The sequence below is a fragment of the Meriones unguiculatus genome, chromosome 8 (assembly GCF_030254825.1).
Source record: "Meriones unguiculatus strain TT.TT164.6M chromosome 8, Bangor_MerUng_6.1, whole genome shotgun sequence".
Taxonomy (NCBI): domain Eukaryota; kingdom Metazoa; phylum Chordata; class Mammalia; order Rodentia; family Muridae; genus Meriones; species Meriones unguiculatus.
Window position 1 is genome coordinate 33,865,031 of NC_083356.1, and position 19,161 is coordinate 33,884,191.

General features: G+C 36.7%; 1 protein-coding gene across 9 annotated transcripts in view; it reads right to left on the bottom strand.

Moving 5' to 3' along the window:
• Window positions 1–19,161, bottom strand: part of Phf20l1 (PHD finger protein 20 like 1) — a 76,496-nt gene that overhangs the window by 21,560 nt on the left and 35,775 nt on the right. For all 9 annotated transcript variants that reach the window (XR_009593692.1, XM_021655122.2, XM_060389334.1 and 6 more), the window contains 4 exons: window positions 18,666–18,851; window positions 18,225–18,431; window positions 11,113–11,169; window positions 9,830–9,937 (listed from right to left, as the gene is read on the bottom strand). Coding sequence is in view for 8 of the 9 variants with exons in the window: in XM_021655122.2 (XP_021510797.1) it covers window positions 9,830–9,937; window positions 11,113–11,169; window positions 18,225–18,431; window positions 18,666–18,851 (558 nt within the window). In the remaining variant the exon portion in view is untranslated. The remainder of the gene's footprint in view (window positions 1–9,829; window positions 9,938–11,112; window positions 11,170–18,224; window positions 18,432–18,665; window positions 18,852–19,161) is intronic.

Here is a 19,161-nt window from a genome sequence, read left to right on the forward strand (position 1 = left end):
TTTCATGACTTCCTTGTTTTTAATAGCTGAGTAGTAGTCCATTGTGTAGATGTATCACACTTTCTGTATTCATTCCTCCATTGAGGGACATCTAGGTTGTTTCCAGATTTTGGTTATTACAAATAAAGCTGCTATGAACATAGCTGAACAAATGTCCTTAATGAATAATGGGGCATCTTTTGGGTATATGCCCAAGAGTAGAGTGTGGCTGGATCTTGAGGTAGCACTATTTCCAATTTTCTAAGAAAGCGCCAGATTGATTTCCAAAGTGGTTATACAAGTTTCCACTCCCACCAGCAATGGAGAAGGGTTCCCCTTTCTCCTCATCCTCTCCAGCATGTGTTGTCACCTAAGTTTTTTCTCTTAGCCATTCTGACTGGTATAAGATGTAATCTCAGGGTGGTTTTGATTTGCATTTCCCTGATGACGAAGGATGTTGAACATTTCTTTAAGTATGTCTCTGCCATTCTATAATCATCTGTTGAGAATTCTCTGTACCTATTAACAGGATTATTTGGTTTGTTGGTACCCGATTTCTTGAGTTCTTATGTATTAGTCCTCTATCAGATGTAGGGTTGGTGAAGATCTTTTCCCAGTCTGTAGACTCTCCTTTTGTTCTATTGACAGTGTCCGTTGCTTTACAGAAACTTTTCAGTTTCACAAGATACTATTTGTTAATTGTAGATCTTAGAGCCTGAGCTGTTGGTGATCTGTTCAGGAAACTGTCTCCTGTGCCTATGAGTTCAAGGCTCTTTCCCACTTTTTCTTCCAACAGATTTAGTGTGTCTGGTTTAATGTTTAGATCTTTGATCCACCTGGATGATAATTTTGTGCAGGGTGGTAGATATGGGTCTGTTTGCATTTTTCTACATGTGGACTTATATTTAGACCAGCACCATTTATTGAAGATTCTGTCTTTTTTCATTGTATGGTTTTGTCATCTCTGTCAAAAATCAGGTGTCCACAGGTGTGTGGGTTTATTTCTGGGTCTTCTATTTGGTTCCATTAATCCACCAGTCTGTTTTTATGTCAGTACCATTCAGTTTTTATTACTGTTTCTCTATAGTATAACTTGAAATCAGAGATTGAGATACCTCCATAAGATCTTTTATTGCAGAGGATTGTTTTAGCTATTCTGGATTTCTTTCTTTTTTTTTTTAATTCTTTATTGCTTACACTTTATTCTGGGTTTCTTATTTTTCCATATGAAGTTGAGAATTTTTATTTAAAGATCTGTAAAGAATTGTGTTGGTAATCTGATGGGAATTGAATTGAATATGCAGATTGCTTTTGGTAAGATGGCCATTTTTATTACATTAATCCTTCCAAGCCATGAGTATGGGAGATCTTTCCATCTTCTGATATCCTCTTCTAACTCTTTCTTCAGAGAGTTGAAGTTTTTTCATAAAAGTTTCTTACTTGCTTGGTTAGAGTTACATCCAGTACTTTATGTATTTTGTGGCTATTGTGAAGGGTGTTCTTTCCCTAATTTCTTTCTCAGCACATTTGTCTTTTGTATATAGGAGGGTTACTAATTTTTTTTTATTAAATTTTGTATCCAAAATTCAGCCACTTTGCTGAAGGTGTTTATTAGCTGTAGGAGTTGCCTGGTAGACTTTTTGGGGTCACTCAGGTATACTATCATATCATCTGCAAACAGTGATACTTTTCCTTTCTGATTTGAATTCTCTTACTATCCTTAATTCTTATTGCTCTACCAAGGACTTCAAGAAGTTTGTTGAAGAGATATGGAGACTGGGAAGCCTTGCTTTGTCCCTGATTTCAGTGGGATTCACTTAAGTTTTTTTCCATTTAGTTTGATGTTGGCTACAGGTTTGCTGTATATTGCCTTTCCTGTGTTTAGGTTAGTGCCTTGTATCCCTGATCTCTCTAGGACTTTAAACATGAATGACTATTAGATTTTACCAAATGTTTTTTTCAGCATCTAAGGAGAAAATCATGTGGGTTTTTTTTTTCTTTCAGTTTGTTTATATGGTGGATTACATTGATGGATTTCTATATGCTGAACCACTCCTGTATATCTGAGATGAAGTCTACTTGGTCATAGTGGATGATATCTTTGATGTGTTCTTGGACTTGGTTTGCGAGTATTTTGTTGAGTATATTTGCATCAATGTTCATAAGGATGATTGGCCTGAAATTCTCTTTCTTTGTTGGGTCTTTGTGAGGTTTAGGTATAAAGGTGACTGTGGCTTAATAGAAGGAGTTTAGTTTGGTAATGCTCCTTCTGTTTATATTTTGTGGAATAGTTTGAAGAGTATTGATGTTAGCTCTTCTTTGAAGGTCTGCTAGAATTCCACGCAGTAATCATCTGGCCCTGCACTTTTTTTTTTTTTTTTGGAAGGGAGACTTTTGATGACTGCTTCTATTTCCTTAGGGGTTATAGGACTATTTAATTGATTTACCTGGTCTTGATTCAGCTTTGATAAGTGGAATCTATCAAGAAAATTGTCCATTTCATTTAGATTTTCAAATTTTGTGGCATGTAGGCTTTTGTTTGAATTTCCTCAGTGTCTGTTGTTATATCCCCCTTTTCATTTATGATTTTGTTGATTTGGATAGTGTTTCTCTGCCTTTTAGTTTGGCTAAGGGTTTATCTATCCTGTTGATTTTCTCAAAGAACCAGCTCTTGGTTTCATTGATTCTTTGAATTGTTCTCTTTACTTCTAGTTTCTTGAGTTCATCCCTGAGTTTAATTATTTCCAGCTGTCTACTCCTCTTGAGTGTGTCGTCGTCGTTGTCGTCGTCGTCTTCTTCTTCTTCTTCTTATTATTATTATTATTTTTTCTAAACAAATTTACAATCAGCTATTCAGAGTGTAACAGACTTGGTGCACATGGGTCACCAAACAGTTTCTGTTGACTTACGGAGGTAGTTACGTTTCTTCTCTACCTTTACTGTGTTGAATTTCATGAACTGATTTTTCTGATGTTCAACCACATTTTGCATTCCACCTATGTGTTCATATCCTTCCCACAAATCACTAGATTAATTCTATATTTATGGCTTTTTGCAATTATATGAAAAAGGAGATCCTAGAATTTTCCTTTCTCATTTTATTGAGACAGTCATTTAAACCACATAAGACACAGTTGGAATTAGATTAGTTTCTTATGGGTGCCAGAAGAAAGTACCATAAATTTGATAGCTTAAAAAAAGTAAGTTTATTTGCTAAAGTTCTTTAGGACAAAAAAAAAAAAAAAAAAATCCCAACCCAGGAATTGACTGACAGATCCAGGCTGCCTCTGAGGTTTAGAGCATAGCTCTCCTTCCCTCTTAAGCATGCGTGGCTACTGCTCAAAGTCCATCACCTCAATTCCTGCTTCCATCTCCACAGGGCCTTCTCAGAGCTAAGCCTCAAAATCCTACATTTAAAAGCCTACCCTAAATCTCTTTCTCAGATATATTTTAATCATATCAGGAAATATCTTATTGCCAAATATAGTCATGTTCATGGCTACAAGAAGTTACTAGCCGATTTAATGTGTCTGGTTTTATGTTGAGGTCTTTGATCCACTTGGACTTCAGTTTTGTGCAGGGTGATAAGTATGGATCTATTTTCATTTTTCTACATGTAGACATCTAGTTGGACCAGCACCATTTGTTGAAGATGCTATCTTTTTTCCATTGTATGGTTTTGGCGTCTTTGTCAAAGATCAGGTGTCCATAAGTGTGTGGGTTTATTTCTGGGTCCTCTGTTCGGTTCCATTGATCCACCATTCTGTTTCTATGCCAGTACCATGCAGTTTTTAAAACTGTTGCTCTATAGTACAACTTAAGATCAGGGATGGAGATACCTCCCAAAGATCTTTTATTGTAGAAAATTGTTTTAGCAATTCTGGGTTTCAGGACAGGAGCTTACCACAGAGGGCCTCTGAAAGGCTCTACCCTGCAGGGTATCAAAGCAGATGTCAAACTTTGGGCAGAGTGCAGGGAATCTTATGAAAGAAGTGGGAGATAGTAAGACCTGTAGAGGACAGGAGCTCCACAAGGACAGTGACAGATCCTAAAAGTCTGGGCACAGGGGTCTTTTCTGAAACTGATACTCTAGGCAAGGACCACTCATGGCGATGGCCTGGAACCCCTGCACAGATGTAGCCCATGGCAGTTCAGTGTCCAAGTGGGCTCCATAATAATGGGAACAGGGACTGTTTCTGACATGAACTGATTGGTCTGCTCTTTGATCAACTCTCCCTGGGGAGGAAGCCGCATTACCAGGCAACAGAAGATGACAATGCAGCCACTCCAGATGAGACCTGATAGACTAGGATCAAAGGGAAGGGAGGAGTACCTCCCTCCCTTATCAGCAGACTGGGAGAGGGATAGGGGTGGGAAAGAGGGAGGGAAGGAAAAAGGGAGTTACGGGGGGATGCAAAGTGAATAAACTGCAATTAATAAAAAAATAAAAAAAAGAAGTTACTACTGAATATGTATTTTGGGAGGAAACTATTCATCCCACTATGAAAAATTTCCCATCTTTTCTCTAATTTTGAAATTTATTTTTTGAGGATGGCTCCACTATGTTGTGTAGGATGGTTTCAATCTTCTGCACTAATCTCATCTTCCTACGTCCACTTCCTAACACACTGGAACTATAGGTAAGGAAGATGAAATAACTGAAAAACAAAACAAACTAACAAAAAATAAAACCCGTCCTTTAATGTTTGGAAGAAGTAAAAAGAAAAATTTCTGTTAGGGTGGTTTTGACACATTAGTTAATTTACTTTGAAGTTAATTTCTAGCAACCATCTGTCTTTCCATCTAGGTTCTCAAGTTACTAGCTAAAGCTATCTATATGAGCAGGCTAAAAATAATTCTAGAATACCTTCCCTAGAGTCTTCCTTATTTAGCTTCTTTGGGAGTATAGATTTTAGTATGTTTATCTTATATTATATTGCTAATATCCACTTATGAGTGAGTATATACTATGTGTGTCTTTTTGCTTCTGGGTTACCTCACTCAAGGTGATCTTTTCTAGTTCCCAACATTTGCCTACAAATTTCATGATTTCCTTGTTTTTAATATCTGAGCAGTATTCCATTGTGTAAATGTACCACAATTTCTGTATCCATTCCTCTGCTGAGGGACATCTAGGTTGTTTCCAGCTTCAGGCTAGTATGAATAGAGCTGCTAAAAACATGGTTGAACATGGTCCTTGTTGTTTACTTGAGTATATTTTGGATATATGAGATAGCACTAGTCTCAATTTTCTAAGAAAGCGCCAAATGGATTTCCAAAGTGGTTGTACAAGGCTACATTCCCACCAGCAATGGAGTAGGGTTCCCCTTTCTCCACATCCTCTCCAGCATGTGTTGTCACTTGAGTTTTTGATCTTAGCCATTCTGATGGGTGAAAGGTGAAATCTCAGGGTTGTTTTGATTTGCATTTCCTTGATAATTAAGGATGGTGAACATTTCTTTAAGTGTTTCTCTGCCTTTCAGTATTCCTCTATTGAGAATTCTCTGTTTAGCTCTGAACCCCATTTTTAAATTGGATTACTTGGTTTGTTGGTGTTTAACTTCATAAGTTCTTTTATTCAAAAGGACAAATGTGATAGACATTGCAAGCAGAAGACAGGGAACAGGACAGGAACCTATTACAGACAGCTTCTGAAAGATTCTACTGATCAAGGTATCGAAGCAGAAGCTGAGACTCAAAGCCAAACTTTGGGCAGGGTGAAGGTAATCTTATGAAAGAAGGGGGAGATAGAAACACCTGGAGGTGACAGGAGATCCACAAGGAGACCAACAAAGCTCAAAACACTGAGCCCTGTAGTCCCTGCAGAGACTGATACCCCAACTAAGAACAATGCATGGAAAGGACCTAAAACCCAGGCTCAGATATAGCTGATAGACTCAGTCTTCAAGTGGGTTCCCTAATACGGGGAACAGGGGCTTTCTCTGGCATGAACTCAGTGACAGGCTCTCTGGTCATGTCCCCCTGGGGGTGCAGCGTTGTTAGGCCACAGAAAGAGACAATGCAACCAGTCCTGATGAGATCTGATAGGCTAAAGTCACATAGAAGGTGAGAAATACCGCACCTATCAGTGGACTAGGCATAGGGGGAGAAGAGGGAGAAGACCGTGATCGGGAAGAGACAAGGGAGGGGAACACAGCCAGGATACAAAATGAATAAACTGACAAATGATAATAAATAATTATAATAAATAAATGATAATAATAAATTTTTAAAAAAATTCTAGAATAGCTTAACTTACTAATTTTTGTTCATCTTTATTATTTCTCATTCATTCTTGCTTATTAAACCTTATTTATATGTGTGCATGCACATACTTGTTTGAATGTGGTTTGCACATGTATGTTCAAATACATGTGGAAGACACAAAGTACAGTGACAGGTGTTGTGCTTCAGGCAGTTTCTATCCTTTTCATTCTTATTTTTTCCAGTAGAGTCTTATACTGGCTTGGAACTTGTCAAGCAGGCTAGGCTATTTGTCTAGTGAGTCCCAAAGATCTCCTTTCTCTCCCTTGCCAGTACTAGGATTACAAGCTTGTACTACCTGAAATTTTCACATGGATTTTTCAGAGGATTGAGCTCAGGCCCTCTACCAAGTGAGCCACCTCCCCAGCTCCTTTTCTAATTCCTTAAGCTATAAGCTTGTGTTAATAGAAATATATTTTGATCTTATTAGTATAATTTTAGAGGACTGAGTGTGGTGGTACATACTTGTAAATTATGCAATAAGGCTTAGTCAGAGGAGAGTTCAAAACAACCTAGGCTACTGAGTAAGAGCCTGTCCCCCATCCCCAAACATAAAAAGTAAAACAACAAAACTACGCTAGTGAGTTTAGACTTTTAATATTTCCATAATCTTTCACTTTCTTAACATTATAAAAATTTTCCCCTTTGTTTGTTCTTTGATGCATGAGCTATGGGGTAATGTGATGTATCATTTCTAAACCAATGGAGCAATTCTATTTACCTTGATGGAATTGTTCTAGTGGACCACTGTGGTCAGAAACATCATAAGTCTGCATTACACCCATGTTTATTTTTTTTTTTTCTGATTTGTTCAAGTTGTATTACACAGTCAGTTTTAGAACTGCTTATGACAAGCACTTTATTCAGTAGCTGCTGAGTTTGGTGTCCTGTTCAGGTCTGTTATATAAGCTGTAATATGGTAAAAGGCTGCGTCTCATTCTGACGGGATATGTTTTTGTTTTCCTTGCTTTGTTTTAATGTGGCGGGGGTAGTGATAGTAGTGACTGAGACAAGGTATGTACTTATGGTTGGCTGGAACTTCCCAAGTACAGAGGGCTGGCCCAGAACTTGCAGTGAGTTACCCTACTGCCTCTGCCTCCCAAATGCTATCAATGTGTGCCATAACACCAGTCAGACTACTGTTTACTTTTCTTAATTTAGTATCAAAAATATAACATTATTTAGTAACAACATTCTGAAACTAATGTTTAAAGTTTATATCTAAAATTATAAAGTAGACCGCACTTTTACCATACATGGTAATCTATCTCTAGCATTAATAATGTTTTGTTATTCATTTATCTACCCTAATTTTTCTAGTATTTTGCTTGTCAGCTTTTCCTATGTGTTTATTTTTAACATTTCTCTAGCCTACCTATCTTTATATATATATATATAATTTATATATATATATATAACTTACACATAATAATATAATTCAATTTTTTAAATAAGTTACTGTATGGTTGCATCTTAAATGTCCCTTCCAAATGCACACATTAAAGGCTTGCTTTCCAATGCACTGGCATTCAGAAGCTCTAAGGTGGACCTCTGGGACGTAACTGCTTCATGAAGAAGGCCCTAACTGCACTGATAAATGAATAAAAAAAAAAAAAGAGGCATCACTTAAAACACACTACCAATGGGCTACTGGAGATAGCAGGTCTCTGAGGTATATTCTTGAAGGGTATATCTTATCTTCAACATCTTCTCTCTTCCTTTCTTCTTGGCTGCTAGCCACAGCTGGCTCTATACTCTTAGCCATAAGGTTCTATTTAACAAAAGGCTATAAAGCAATATAGCTGTACAACAAAACTTCTGAAACTGTGAGCTAAAACAATCCTTTTCTCCTTTAAGGTGGTTCTTCAGGTATTATAGTAAAGTTGAGCAACATACATGTGCTACCCACTCATTTGTAAACGGGTCGTGTAGTTGTATATCTGGGTGCACACATGTGCATGAGAAGACCAGTGGACAACCGTGGGTGGCATCTTCAGGAATAATAACTATTTCCTTTGAGAGAGGGTCTCTCCTGGAACTCACCAATTCAGCCAGAATGGCTGGCTGGTCAGCAAGCCCCAGGGATCCTCCTGTGTGCTTTCCCAGTGCTGGGATTACAAGTGTGTGCTACTAGATCTGGACTTTTTATGTGCACTCTGGGAATAAACTTAGGTCTTTATACTTGCAAGAAGTGTATGGACTAAGACAACACTTCAGTCCTGCTACTTGTTCTTATATGTAGAAGGTATAATTAATGATATATTTATTTCTAACACCTTACTTACAGTTTATTGTTTTCTAATTTTCAGTCAAATTGCCTTCTTTGGATGTAGATGGTTCATTTAATATATTCTTTCCCTTCTTGTTTAGAAAATTATTCTACTATTCTTTTGTGTTTATATTAGAAATATTTTTATGTAATTTTATGTTTTCATAGGCAGGGTATTATATCAATGTTCTTACTATGTAGCCCAGACTGACCTCAAACTTGTGTAAGTCCTCCTGCCTCATCCTCCTGAGTTCTGGGACTACAGGTGTGAGCCACCATTTCTGGCTTAGAAGTCTGAACATGCAAATTGAACTTCTTAGAACCTACAAGCAATCATACAAGGAAGTCAAAGTAATGAACTATAATTATTTACCTCATAATATAAAAACTAGTATTGTACATTTTGGTTTCTATTACTTTGCTTTCTTATTCCTACAAATTGTTTTATGTTTTGATTGATCACATATCTACATGTGCTGTCCTGTCTTCTGCATTTCACACCTTCCTTATGTCATCATTTTCATTATGCTTTTAAGTGCATCTTCTAGAGTTTCTTTTATTCTGCTGGTATCTAATTCTGTTGGTTTTTCTTTAAAAAAAAGTATCTTTTCTCTTATCCTACAAAGTGAGATAAAGGACATTACAGTGGTGGGTTTAAAATTACCCCTTTACTTTGGCTGTGGGCATAGTGCTTGCTGATCAAACATAAAGACCCAACACCCATATAAAATCTTGGCGTCATAGAGTATGTCTGCAAATCCAGTGCCTGGGGAGCAGTGACAAGAAGGTTCCAGAGGATACTTGGACAGCTAGTTTATGTTAAATGATAAGCTTTGGTTACAGGTTCAGTAAAGGAGTCTCTCTCAAAAAATAAGAGAACTATAGAGGAAGATGCCATGTTGACCTCTGGTATCCACACATGCAAGGACAGGCAAGCGCATATACATATACATAACATATACATTACTGTACACAGACACACAGACACCTACACATACACCACAGAAGGGAAAGAAAAAAAGACCACGTACAAATATAGAAATAAACAGTGGGGGAAAAAAACCCACTTTCATCATGTTAAAGGGTTTGTGGTTACAGTACTTACTTTACCATAATGCTGGAGATAAAAGTCTCTAACCAGTTTGCAACTTCATTTATAGAGCAGAGTTGTGTGTTTTTGAAATGACGCAATAAAGGAAAGTTTCAAGAATGTTTCAGTTCTCAACAACATGATGATCTTGCCATACCTCTATTTTGGTGGGAAAAAGGAAATTGGACCATCTTAAAATACTATAAAACAGATCTCAGGATACTCACCATATTGTTTAGATTTCTTTTTTTTCTTCTTCTTTTTCTTCTGCTTTGGTTTGTAGTGATCTTTGTCTCTCTTCTCTTTTCTCTCCTTATCCTTTTCTTTCCTTTTACCTAAAATAAACAAAAGCAAATCCTTCAATAATTGTGAATGATTCTTAGTTGCTCCTTTGTGGTTACCCTCAAAGCAGCATTTATGTTTTCATCAGTGATTCCAGTCACCTGCCCAGAGTGGACGGATTCAATTAAACTGTTCGTGTCATGAGTCTGGAACTCTTGCTTAGCTTATTGGACTATAAGAGGGGATCTTCATTAGCAGTGTTGAAAAATCCCAACTCCTGACACCTTAAAGTTAACACAGACAGTAGTTAAAATCTTTAAATGCGTAATAGACTAAATTCCTACTATGTGCCAAGAAGTTAAACTCCATAATTAAAAAAAACCCTCACTATGGAGAATAAGCATTTCTATATATAATTTAATAATGGTTTAGAAAGTTCAAAAAGATGAATGGCTTTTTTTCCTTCAGAAAAGAAAAACAAAATTAATCAAACTAATCTATACACAATCTTCCTTTATTTAAATACCTTTACTGTGCATACAAGAATAAAAAGAACAAGAAAAAAGATACTTCATTCTATTATTTCCAAAAATCCAAAAAGCATTATTTAGTAATATTTACTTTAAAAAGATAAGTACATGCTTTAAAACAGTAAATTAGAACATTGTATCTCAACTCAAAACTGAACAGATTTTCAAGAAGCTATTTTATTTTTAGCTAAGAATGGGTTATCCCACAATTTTCCAATTATATTAAGCCAATTTTCATGACTCCATTTAGCTAACCTAAATAATATTCCTAATTGCCACCCATCATTTCATGACTTTTAGTCATTACTAAACATATCGTAGAAAAGACAGTGAAAGTCAGTAACCTTTCAATGAGGCAAACTGAAGAAGAATGTATGGAAAGAACAACTAATTTAACATATTATGCATTACTCTAAGTCTCAATAATATCAGATGGAGGCTTATTTTTAAAAATCTATCCATAGTTTTAACTAGAAATGTTCAGAAGCAAAGTACTCAAGAAATCCAGAGAATCCCCACAGAATACATATAAGTACAAGCTCTGCACTGGAGAACAGGTGCCTCTAAAGCTAATTGCTGAGCACAGAAGCAGATGACCTTGGCACCTGAAGGAGCCCTAGCAAAGGAAGGGAAGAGCAGATGCTGTCCTTTCTGTCAACTTTCTAGTCTTTTGCTTAAAGATTACTTTCTGTCCATACCAAAGGCAGTGGAGCTTTTTTCTTCCAATTTCACTTTTTTTTCTGTTTTCAATATTCCTGTGGGTTAGGGGGATAAGATGTAAGTTTAGTAAGAAAGACAAAAAAATATGACAGTTTTTAAAATTACAATTGTTTTCCAAAACTTTAAATAGGAATCCTCCCCTACATCCAAACGGTCTGTACAATTTTATTATCTGAACTAATAACCAAAACTTATTCAAAGAATTTTAGTGCTCCTTCATACCATCTGCATTGGATTCTTGGACACCACAGTTTACTACTTGTATGAATTGAGTATGTGGTTTAATGCCTTTGTACTTTTGTTTCCTTATTGTCAATATGAGTAAGAGTACCTACCACTGTTCTTACAAGAGTGTACTAGACAGAGTATGTAAATGCTTAGGCCAGTGCCTGGTAAGTGTGCTGTTTTACTTTGTATTTTGGTGTGGGAAATTTGAGAAATTACCCACACTATTTCTGATAGCAAAGTTGGGCCCTAACCATAAAAAGAAGTTATGTAAAGGCTCTTGGCCAGCACTGAAAGCTGATGCAGCACCATAACCTTAGACAACACAGAAGGCAATGAAAGCCTTTGAATGGCTGGCCATATACCACTTCTGCTTCTATGACAACATAGACACAAATACTATTCAGAGCATCCAAATGAAATATTCAAATTTATGGCAAAGTAGACTTGTTTTCAATAACAAATAACTTATTTCGACAAAATATAGGGTGATATTTGACCTCTTGTTCCCTAAAATCAAGTTATATATGTGAATTCTATCACATTTATATCATTGCATGAATCCCTTTTTGCTAGGTAACAAAAAGAACCCAAAAGGACTATTTTAACAATTATATTTGGACTATAAAACGTGAAATGCAAAGGTTCAAATACAAATAAAAGTATACCATGTTAATGACATGTATTACCTAATAGTCTAAATTATACTGGCAAACACTATACCTTATAGTAGCTAAAACAAAACAGATTCCCTTAACAAAGCTTCACAATTCTGTTCAACATTTCTCAATGCTAACATTTTTCAATGTCTTATTTGTACCTCAAGTTAATCTAGGAAAAATGCTGAAGTATAAAAATATGTTTTTATTATATTCTACTTATTAGGTTTCTTCCTGATTTTTAAAAATCAATTCATACCAACCATGTCAAATATTTTATATTTTATTCAAATACCTTATATAGTTTAAACATAAAACTCTAAAAACATCCTTCAATTTACACGGTAACAAGGTTCTAGAAAGTATCAGATTATTAAGAATACTGATAATCATACTAATTGTGACAGAAAGAATGAAAGAGACCACACAGCGAAGACAAACAAAGTCATATTTCCTCATTTATCAAGATGATTGAACAACTCATTACTTCTTGCTGCTGACTACTGGACCATGGAAACTGCATATGTAATGTGGTTTTCTTAAAACTAAGAAAGCCTTTACAAATCAAAAAAACAGAAAGTGCTGCTTAGGCCTTGCTGTGTAACAAGCAGAAAGGAAGTTAATAATGCTTCTGTCTCTAGAGGGCTCCAGACTTGAGACCACTTAAGGTGAGGGAGGGGTGTCAAAAAACCAATCAAATTGGTATATTCAGGGAGTTCACGTAGGTAGAGAGGACATAATAAAGGCAGTAGGCCAGCACTGAAGACCAGGGAATGGCACAGCAAAACACACTGCCATTCTGAGTGGTTCTAGGAAAGCAAGCTCTGAGCACACTGGCTTCCTGCCTAAGACTTCACAGGTGGTCACTTTCAAAGCAAAACTGGGAACCTGACAAGGGTTTGCCAACATTTTATACAAGCAAGCACTTTCAAATGAACACACAGAACTGTAACACTGGTGAAATTTTTAGAAGTACAGACAAATAGAAAAACAAAACATCTTTTCTAGAACCCAACCAACAAAAGAATACAACTGGCTAAAAGATGTGATTGTTATTATTTCATCATGTGTTACCATCTCCTAAATATTAGGATATTAGTACAAAGGACAGTGATCTTTAAATTTTCTCAAGAGGCTATTTTCTTCAAATAAATTTTTAGAGCCATTGTAATACAAGAACAAAAGCAAAGGGCTATACAACTCCAGTAAGAAAAGTTGAACCCTGATCACTGTCCTATACACAACAGCAGAGTGGGGAGCACTGAGACACAATCCTAGAGACTATAGAAAACCTAGCTCCTGAAAAGCTATGAACATTGTGTGTTTGCGTGTGCGTGTGCATGTGTGTGGGTGTGTGTGTGTGTGGGTGTGTGTGTGTGCATGCTTGTGTGTGGTGTGTGGTGTGTGGAGGGGAGAGTTGAAGTAAGTGACAGAAAATAAGACTTACATCTTTGTTTTGAACAGCTCTGGAAAGTAAATTCAAAAGTAACTTTAAAAGGCTGTTAAACAATGAATATAGAGTCAACATCAAATATAGGATAGGAACAAATTCCATCTGAAAGGTGGCTACAGTCAGAGCAGTTAGAGCTAATTGATGTCCCCATTTAGAGTAGCTTAACACCCATCTCTGGCTTCCTTGATGATAATACATACTATATTAACCAGATAGTGTAATCCCTGTACTCATTACAGAGAATTCACCAGAGCCCTTCTTTCTTAACTATGAAATCAATGCATTTTCATGTTTATTATTTCTATATTTCATTTAAAATTGTATTTAAAAAATTCAAGAAATCACATTGAATTTCATCGAAAACTAATAAAAATTTACCAAAAATTGAATGGCCTGCTAATATTGATTCTGATATTATAAAATGCTCATATGCTATCAATCCAATATTTGTATCCACATTAGCTAAAATATTCTGCCATAAAACAAATATTCCTTGATATTTTCATAATGACTTGCTCAAAACTATGAAAATAAATGTATATTATGATGAGCCTACCAACACAGGACTAACTAAAAATGTTTAGAATTATATTCATACAATATACTATTCCAAATAATTCCAATTTTGTATTAATGGAGGCTACTAAGAATGGTTATCATTTCTAAAATTATTTAAAATTACAATTGAAAGCTAATGCAGTCATAATTTTTCTTTTCTATGAATTTTGACTTTTAAAATGCATTATTGTAGGGTTCACTTAAATCCAACATAACTCAAAGACCAGGTCAATGCATGTGACAAAATTTTTTTGTAATTGCACCACTATTCATCTATCAGGGCTGCAAAATAGACTCAGGAGCTGAACTATGATGCTGAAGGGACATTGTGTAGCATATTTAAAGGATGAAACCATCAAGCAAAGGGGAGCAGGATGGGCTATAGCACTGTCCAATCATATTTGACAAAAGGGGATGAGCAAGGGAGTTTCCATCAATTAGGAATAGGAGTAAGCTCCCAGCCCTAAGAACATGAACTTAGTTGACCCTTCCAGCAAGATAAAGATGTCCTTGAAATGGCTGGACTCAAAGACAATTGTCTCATTACAAGTTGTCCCTGAGATGGCTGGACTCTGACAACTGTCTCCTTAAAACAGAAGCTATTCAGCTATTGGGAAGTTCCCAGCAACCCTAGGGCATGGGACCTTGAACTTAGCTTCTCTCTATGATTAAATGGTCTCTGAAAATAAAATGGTAGTACTTAGAATAAGTTTCTTTTGCTTGTTCCCTAGAGCAAAAAGAATGACACAATAAACAAACAAATAACACTTTAGATCTGGAAGTGACCACAAACACTACCTACTATAAAATTCCCATTATGAAAATAAAGAAATTCAAGTGTGAAGGAAGTAGTCTATTTAAATTTTGTTGAAAGAAAATAAGAACAGAGGGCAAGCAGATGGTTTTTTGCTGTCTTAGCTAAGAGCACATGTTCTCTGCCTGAGGCCTCCTGAGGACCGCACTTTCCATTTTCTTCCCTTGAATACAACAATATATTTCATCTTTTTCAAACTTTAAAAAAATTTTAAACAATTTATTTCTCTGCTTGTTTATTCATCTGTCTATCTTTTTTGTGTACAGGTGTACATGTGTGCTATGGTGCTTGTGGAGGTCCAAGGACAATTTACTGGATGCAGTCAGATCCTTCCTTTCTCCATGTGAGTCAGGGGACTGGAACTCAGGTTCTCAGGTGCAGGAAGCACCTCTACACACTGAGCTATCTTTCCTTGCCCCACTTTATACCTCTTATGGATTCTACATCTTGTAATAAGTAACTCTCATTTATTTGTCTAGTTCAGCGACTAGCCTGATTTCCTTTTAGATGCTGAGCTTCTTGCGTAGATTCTGTATCTCAGCATTCTGTGTCCTTTACCTTTATGGCAGGACTTAGACAAGACATAGACATCCTCAGGGCCGGGTCAGGAAAAGTTTCTTTTGAAAAAGATCCTTTTTAATAAACTTGATCTATTCTGCCTCCTAGAGAATAAGAGAAGATTTCTTAAGCTGTGTCTCTTCCTTTGATTCATTGGCTGTTAGAAAAAAACATTCTGACAATAACACAAAAAAAAGTGTTGGTTTTTTTTTTTAACTTTTAGAAATGTACCATTTCTTTCCTTTTCCTTTTATTTTTACTTATTGCTAAAGTGGGCAGCAACAGTATTCCAAACCTTCATGTCACCATGCTGGCATCCATCCCAGTGGAAGAATGTAGCTCAATTAGTGCAAGCCCATAATCTCTATTGGAAACACAATTAAAAGCAAAGTTTAACCTGTTAAGAGTCCTAAGCTTGCTAAACTACTTCTCAGTTAACTAATATTCTTATCAGGCTAAAGTACCTAGCAGTTTTAAGTTTAAAAAGCTGCTAATACAGTCTTTGTAATTAATGCTTTCTGAAGAAGTTTTAAAATGGAAACATAATTTATTTTTATAGTTATGATAAACACCCACCAAATGGACAAACACACAAACTTAGTTACACAGGTATATAACGAATAAACAAACAAAAAAATCTCGATATACATCAACATAGGAATTAATCAGAAGCCCCAAATAACTTCAAAATAGTACAGAACAGTTAGGTAACAACATATTAACAAATCCAATATGATGGTACACGCCTACAATCTAAGCACTGGAAGATAAGGCAAGAAAATCAAGACTTCCAAACCAGTCTGGGCTTTTATGTTCCAAACTACCTGGGCTATGGACATAGTGAGATCCTGTTTCAGAGAAACAAAACGTAAATACCAACTCCAAGGAAGAAGGGAGGAGCGGGAATAGAGGGACATGGAGGGGACAGGAGCCCCACAAAAAAAAAAAAGCTAAAAGATCTGAGCCCAGGGAGTCCTGCAGAGACTGATGAAACAACAGAGGACCATGCATGGAAAGGACCTAGACTCTCTGCTCAGGTGTGGCCTATTTGCAGCTCAGTCACCATGTGGATCTCTGAGTGAGGGGAGCAGGGGCTATCTCTTTCATAAACTTAGTTGACTGCTCTCTAATCACTCAACCCTGATGATGTGGCCTTGCCAGGCCACTGAGGAAGAGGATCCAGGCAGTCCTGCTGAGACTTAACAAGCTATGGGCAGATGACAATAGTGGAGAACCCCCCTTGTCAGTGGATTAGGAAAAGAAATGAAGGGAAAAGGGAGGGAAAGTGGGACTGGGGAGAGTTGAGGGAGGGGGCATCAATCAGGATATATAATGAATAAACTGTGAAGAAAAAAATTAAAATTTAAAAATAACGTAACACAAAAGTTTTCATAAAAAAAAGAAATACTATTTAGATTTAATTTTCACTGGTCTCTAAACCTAAGAACTGACCCCCCATATCTTTTGCTTCAAGAATAAGATTTTCTGTAATTATATTTAACATTAATAATTTCTAGTATCAAAAATAAGCATGCTTTTTAATTTTTAATTTTTTTCCTCACACATACTACTCAGCAATTAAAAACAAGGAAATCATGAAATTTGTAAACAAACGGTGGAATCTAGAAAAGATCATTCTGAGTGAGGTATCCCAGAAGCAGAAAGACACACACGTTATATACTCATTTATATGTGGATACTAGACCTTTAAGATAGGATAAACATACTAAAATCTGTATACCCAAAGAAGCTAAACAAGAAGGAGGACCTGGGGTAAGAGGATCAATCCTCACTTAGAAAGCCAAAGGGGATGGACATTGGAAGTAAGAGAAAACAGGAAACGGGGCAGGAGCCTACCACAGAGGGTCTCTGAAAGACTCTGCCTAGCAGTGTATCAAAGCATATGCTGAGACTCATAACCAAACTTTGGGTAGAGTGCAGGGAATCATATGAAAGAAGAGGTAGTTAGTAAGACCTGGAGAGTACAGGAGCTCCACAAGTAGAGCAACAGAACCAAAATATCTGGGCTCAGGGTTATTTTCTGAGATTGATACTCCAACCAACGTACATTCATGGATATAACCTAGAACTGTAGCTCAGATGTAGCCCATGGCTGCTCAGCATCCAAGTGGGTTCCCTAGTAAGGGGAAGAGGGACTGTCTCTGGCATGAACTCAGTGGCTGGCTCTTTGACCACCACTCCCCGCCCTGGGAGGGAGGAGCATCCTTGCCAGGCCACAGAGGAGGACATTGCAGATAGTCCTGATGAGACCTGATAAGCTAGGGTCAGATGGAAGGGGAGGTGGACCTCCCCTAAAAGTGGAGTTGGAGAGGGGTATGGGAGGAGATGAGGGAGGGAGGGTGGGATTGGGAGGGAATGAGGGATGGGGCTACAGCTGGGATACAAAGAGAATGCAATGTAATTAATGAAAAAAAAATTAAAATTAAAAAATAAGCATTTCATATATTTTACTTATTGTTGATGTTTTGAAACAGGATCCTGCTATGCAGCCCCTAGTTGGTCTAAAACTTGCTATGCTGACCCAGATGGGTAGCTGGAATTTGCTAGCTCCAGGTACAACAATACCACATATTACACACACATTAAAAAAGCAAAAGAAAGAGGGAGAAAAAAGAATGAAGGAAAAAATGACAAGTAGTATGTCCAGGAAATGCTGAAAATGGTAACACAAAAGAATCACAAAACAGGGAAGTTCCATACAAAAACAAAATTACCTAAAAGTTCTTACAAGGATTTTATATGAATTCAAGCGGAGTTAAACATCAAAATATTTATATCAGATTTAACTGAGAGCTTCCTTACCAGTGATTGCTGTAGCTCCTTTTATATCGCTCACTACTTTGGAGGAGGTATTTGCAAACAAAGGTGTCTCCTTTTCTTCCCTGGAACATTCACCACCAGTAATGGAGGAATCTGGGGCTCGAGGTGCTATGACTTCTGAACCACAACTTAAATCAAGAGGGAGACAGGATCCCAACTTCTGGAGTGGCACACATGCAATACCAGGCACTATATAAGATTTAAAAAGAAAATCGTAATTTTAACATAGAGAAACTAGCTCAGTTCATATCAGTGTAGATCACTGGTATTTACACAGTGCCTGACAAAAGGTACCAGATAGGTGTCTAGAATATATGAAGTGCTTATAAATCAAGAGACATAAGAAGAAAACTTAATATTCAAATAATTATTGCTAGTTATCTTCCTTTAAATTTGGTTCTATAGGAAATCAATATACATTACCCTCTGGTACTGAAGACTCTTGCTGATTCTGAGAACTGATAGAGAATATTTTCCCATCAGTGGCTGAAGAGGAAGAAAGCTTTTCTAGAGAATCATCAGGCATGGGTAAGGTGGCTAACCGCTGAGATCTTCTTCTCCGCTCACTATGCTTGCAAGGTCTAGGGGGATTCACAGGCTGTGGAGGACCTAGAAAAAGATCTTCAATGTTCACGAAGCAGATACATACCAGTATCATCTTATAATATTTAAGGAGATAAGCAGGGGGGAAATGAGCCATATTTTGCACTCTGATGCTATTAAACACAAGAAATGGCATGTTCCAGAGGCAATCAAAGGCAAAAAAAAAAAAAAGAAAAGAAAAAGAAAGTGCCTTCTTAAAAAAGAGTTAATCAAAACTAAATATCTAAAATCTTCTAGAACTCAAGTACAGTAACAGGGAACATTAATTTCCTGTAGCTCTCCCCAACTGTGAGAGTGCAGTTAGCTCTCTAACTGT